This window comes from Aspergillus clavatus, genomic scaffold (genome assembly GCF_000002715.2).
Source record: "Aspergillus clavatus NRRL 1 1099423829800 genomic scaffold, whole genome shotgun sequence".
Taxonomy (NCBI): domain Eukaryota; kingdom Fungi; phylum Ascomycota; class Eurotiomycetes; order Eurotiales; family Aspergillaceae; genus Aspergillus; species Aspergillus clavatus.
Window position 1 is genome coordinate 983805 of NW_001517099.1, and position 4947 is coordinate 988751.

A 4947-nucleotide genomic window follows, 5' to 3' on the forward strand; every position below is an offset into this window, starting at 1 on the left:
TGATCTATGCTTGTATGCTAGGTCATATGCTCTTTTGTCCCGCTTGGGTGGGTTGACGAGGGGTTGATTCTGGTTGGGCCTGGGTGGATTAAGAGGTGGTTTTGTCTGGAATTTATGTCTCCTGGTTTATTCTAGCTGGGTGTCGATGGTTTAAGCTTAAGGAATGTCCTGTGTTGATGCGATCATTTCTTATCCACGAGGTTGAAGCTGCGATTACTTCGATTGTATGAAGTTCCGCACTTTTGGCAAAATTTCTGCGTGGATTTGATGGTTACAAAGTGGGTTGTCCGCCGTCGCCATGAAAAGCATGAGGTTATACCTACGACTTCACAGAGTTGATGGCAAGTTCTATATTTTGCATGCAGAATCTCTAAATAATTGATAGATACACGCTGATATTTCTTTTTTTGTCCTTTTTTGTTGTGAATAGTGGTCACCACTAGCCCATGCCACGACAACCGGTATGCTCAACACAGAGAGGAAACAATGCAAGGTATAAAGGGTGGTCTGAGCGATGGAGAATTCAATGCACACGAGGGTATGAATTGGATCAAAAAACGATGGTGATGAAGGCTGATTAAATAGTACATGTGGCCAGCACAGTGATCACAGTAATCGAAGCAGGAACGAATGCCAAAAATATTACATCGAAGTAAATCACAAGAAAGGCAATATGAGCGAGAAGTATATGAAGGAAGAAGATGAGAGATGACAAGGAGAATAAAAGAAAAAGAAGAAGAGTATGAGTTGCAAAGAATACCGAGTCAACCGTCCGCGCTAGTAAATGATGAAAGTAGATGCCGCCCTGCGCTCTAACAAGTTTTGGTCCAGTAGCCATGGACTCCCCAAATGCGCCCGAGTCACTTGCAGCCCACACAGACAGTTACCCTCTGTCTGCAACGAGCAGCGAACCCGTATGCATGAAACCTCCTCCTGGATCCCACCGATGCAAATAGTCCTGACGCCAAACCAAGAGAAACGATCAAGCCACATCCACTACTCCCGATGTGGATGAATGATTATGAAATGTATATATTAAGTAGTAGGAGAGCTCCTGGTCACATCGCATCATTATAGAGCTTCAAGCCTTATTCGTGGTGAACGATTCAGGCATGGTCCTCCCGTCTGCGCTTCTTGATGGGTCGTCCCTCGACAGATGACGTGTCAGAGATCGTCCCATCAGATGAGTCGCTCGTTGTGGACTTGTTGGCGGCGGCGTTGGCGGCTTCATACAGAGCGGCGCCCAGTAACCTCGGTTCTCGCTCTTCGTAGGAAGCCTGCAGACTCGCGTTGGTATCAATGACACCCATCACGATGGAGCCGCCACCATGGGTTCTGGCATGCTGAGCGAGGTTGTCGCTGCGAGAGAACTTCTTGCCACACTCGTGGCACTCGAAGGGCTTGTCCTGAGTATGCAGGGAGCGATAGTGACGCTTGAGGTGCTCCTGGCGACGGAAACGGCGGGAGCAAAGCGTGCAGACAAAGGTCTTCGAAGGGTCATCGGTCAGGGATTGCTTGCGACCGCGTCGGTTCACTGACACGGGAGCGGAGGGAGCCTCAGACGAGCTGGAAGCATTCGCAGTAGAGTTCTGACGAGATGGAGTAGTGGACTGCTGAGCGGACGAGGAGGTCGCCTCCGAGTGACCCGACCGACCGTTGGCAGAGGCTTGAGTCCTCTTGCCCGAAGTCGCCAGACTCTCGGAGCTGCTGTCCGAGCTGTTAGTCCGCTTCAGCGTCCGACGCGAGGTGGTGCGCTTCTTCGACCTCATCTCCTCAGACACTTCAGCAACATCACCCTGAACGGAGATGAGTTCGGAAGGCTCCAGCGACGGAAGACCAGAATGTGCAAATGCCTCGTGGTCGTCCAGATCGTCAAAGCTACGATCACTCAGGAACTCGTCCTCCTCAAGCAGATATGAGCCCAGACGTTGTCTCTTGTCCCCGAGGAAGTAGGGGTTACCACCGGGGTGGAAATCGACGAGGTTGTTGACAAACTCGTCCTCTGAGTCAAGGTCCGTGAAGCTGTCAAAGGTGGGCAAGGAACCGAGAGGATCCTCAGTCGAGCTCGTGTACGCAGGCGAGAGACTCTCATGCACTGGCAAAGTCACGGTGGCGCTGCCGAGAACTACCTTGGGCTCCTCCTCATTGCAGGAGAGGGTGGGCAGAGGTGGCAGCTCCGTCGACGAGTCCACGGACGACTCAACAGTAAGCTGACGGGGGTCGCAGAAGTCGGTTCCAGAGGGCTCGACTGAGAGACCTGAGTGAGGAGGAGCAATGAATGTTGAGGAGACGGGGGAAGGCGATGGGGAAAGGGATGGGCAGGAACTATGAGCAGACAGGAGATCGGAGCTTTGGCTGGCGGTGAGTGATGGGGGATGGATAAACACTAGAACGAGTTCAGTTAGCCCCTTGTCTTAGCCCTAGTTTCTTCCCCGGGGGATATCTCATCTCCGCAAGACAATCTCCAACACATGCTCATGCATACAGCAACACAGCAATGATTATTTAACCCCGGAATGATCAAATGAAACAATAATGAGAAAAAGGGAAAGAAAAAAAAAACATGTATTGCAATACTGGGACATTTAAACTTACCAGGCGTCAGAGGAGGCGAGTCCGACCGGGACCAGTCAGCGTTGGCCAGCAGTTCGCTGTGAACATCACTCTCGCACCCTTCCTTCACCCCTTCCACTTTCTCAAAGGAGAAGAAACAATCGTTGATGGGGGTATGAAGGGAGCGACCGCTAGAAGGCGGGCTGCTGATTGTGCTTCCCGATGTGGACAGTGGCGGGGTGGAGGGGAAGGCGTAGTAGTCACTGCTGACGAACCGTGTGTCCAGAGGCATGAGCATGGGCGAGTCCTGCTGAACGATGATGGTGGGCTTGAGGTGCGTGGGCTGGGGGGAGACGATGGGAGTCATGCTCAAAGCGCCTCGGAAGGCATTGGCCGTGGCCATCTGGTGCATGTTCAACATGGGCTGCGCAGCATAGATGGATTGCTGGTCTGGCATGCAGGTCTGTTGCTGTTGCTGTGGGTAAGGCTGCATCTGGCCATAAAACGCCTGCATCTCGGACGGATGACTGGTGAAATGTTGCTGTCGCGATTGCGAATCATTGGTTGTGTAGTATGCAAACGATGGTTGACCTTGCACTGGCGTGCCTACCATTGTATATGTGGTGTCCATTATGTGACGAGATATTGAGACGTGGCTATTGCGAGAGAGGGAGGGAGAAGCTGTTAGTCTCACGTCTGCAGAGAGTCCATGTTCATGGGGATGAAGAGGGTTGCAACGAACTGATGATGCTGTCGACAGAGTCACAGAGGAGCAGTGTCGATGTTGTCGTTGTTGGGGTTATTAAGATAGATATATGGTAAGACCTCCAGATATTAGGCGATAATAGTATTGTGCTGGATAGGAAAGAGAGTGTATATGGGAGGAGAACAGTGTAGTCGCTTCTCTTGAATGAAGGAATGACTGGAGAGTCGACGTAGATGTTTCTTCCCTGGGTGGAGGTGAATACTATTGCTGCATTCGACCGATGGGTGTGAGGCCTGGTAAAGGAAAGACAGGAACCTCTTAAGCGAAGCGAGCCGAACCACCAGATCTATATGATTATGATATGATTCGGAACGCTATCGAAATGAAGGCGCCGGGAGACAGGGAAATGATAGAATGAGAGCTGCGAACAGAACCCGACGAAAAGGAAGGCCGAAAGGGTTTTGAACTAGAAGAGCGATAGTTAAAAAGGAATGGCACGAAGAGAATAATGTCGAGACCAAAAAATCTAGAAAGGGAAAAAGCAAAGGAGAAATGAAAATGAAAAAAACGAATAAAGAATAATGAAGAAGAAGCAGAAGAAGAAGAATAAGAAGAGGTCGACTGACTGACGATGGGAAAGTCGCGGGGAAACGAGAGACAAAGCCGATATGGGAAGAGTAGGTAGGTAGTGGGCAGTGGATAAAAGAGCGACGGATCTGCCTGTGCTAGCAGGGTGAGAGTTCTTTTTAGTCGTACTTTTAGTTTCTCGTCGTCGGTACTTAGTTGAGTTCAGTTGAGGTGCACATGGTCCTAGTCGTACTTAGTTGTCTTTAGTATCTACGGAATACGTAGTATCATAGTATGTCGTCGTAGTTAGTCTACTCCGTAGGAGGTAAATAAATTATAATTTATTTCTAGTGTCTATCTACGACGACCTACGTACACTACTGAGTCTCCATCTATCTAAGTAGGCACCACGAACTAACTAATAACTAGCTATGGTGCCAGATGACGGACTATGGAGTAGTAGTAGTACCATACATAATATTGTTTTTGATTTTTTTTTTTTTTTTTTTTTACTATTTTTATTATTTTCTTTTTAATTTGGTTTTCTTTCTAGACTGTGGTGGACTGGTGGCAGGTGATTTTCCACTTAATATTTCATATGATTTTTTTTTTTTTTTTAAATTAAACCCATGGTATTTTTATCCCAGCGATAAGTCCTGTCCTCCATAAAAAAATAAAATAAAAATACCCGGGAGGTATGTCATCATGGGTCAGGAACCAGACTCTTTAATATTTCTAAATTTTGTTTCTCGCGTGAACTGTTTCAAAATAAAACCAGAATGATTTATTATTTTGATTATTCCTGTGTTATGTATGATATGATATGATATGATATGAAATGAAATGAAATGAAATGAAATGATATGATATGACATTGATATGAGATTGATATGAGATTGAAAATGATATGGAATGAAAGACATGGTCTTTTGCCTTCTACAACACCTCCCTCCATTATTATTATCTCTCTTGATTTACAAGTCTTATAATCTGGGGCGGAAGATAACATGGATACACCCCTTCTCCGGTCTGCACATCACACCAGACGGCAAGAGACAAGAACAAGATGGTCCAGTCCCGTCCAGCTCCCGTTCCCCCCTCCCCTCCAGTCAGTAGGTAGA

At 47.8% G+C, this 4947-nt stretch overlaps 1 protein-coding gene across 1 annotated transcript, besides 5 other annotated features; it reads right to left on the bottom strand.

Annotated features, from left to right (window-relative positions):
• Positions 1-1106: 1106 nt before the first annotated feature.
• sebA (putative C2H2 transcription factor (Seb1)) lies at positions 1107-3184 on the bottom strand (the record flags this gene model as incomplete). Its single annotated transcript, XM_001271799.1, has 2 exons — positions 1107-2386; positions 2596-3184. 2 exons carry the CDS (start codon positions 3182-3184, stop codon positions 1107-1109), a joined length of 1869 nt encoding a protein of 622 aa, XP_001271800.1.
• A 658-nt stretch (positions 3185-3842) lies between these two features.
• Positions 3843-3874: a microsatellite.
• A 442-nt stretch (positions 3875-4316) lies between these two features.
• Positions 4317-4360: a microsatellite.
• Positions 4361-4634: 274 nt separating this feature from the next.
• Positions 4635-4719: a microsatellite.
• Positions 4639-4709: a microsatellite.
• Positions 4691-4725: a microsatellite.
• The last annotated feature ends 222 nt before the right edge of the window (positions 4726-4947 follow it).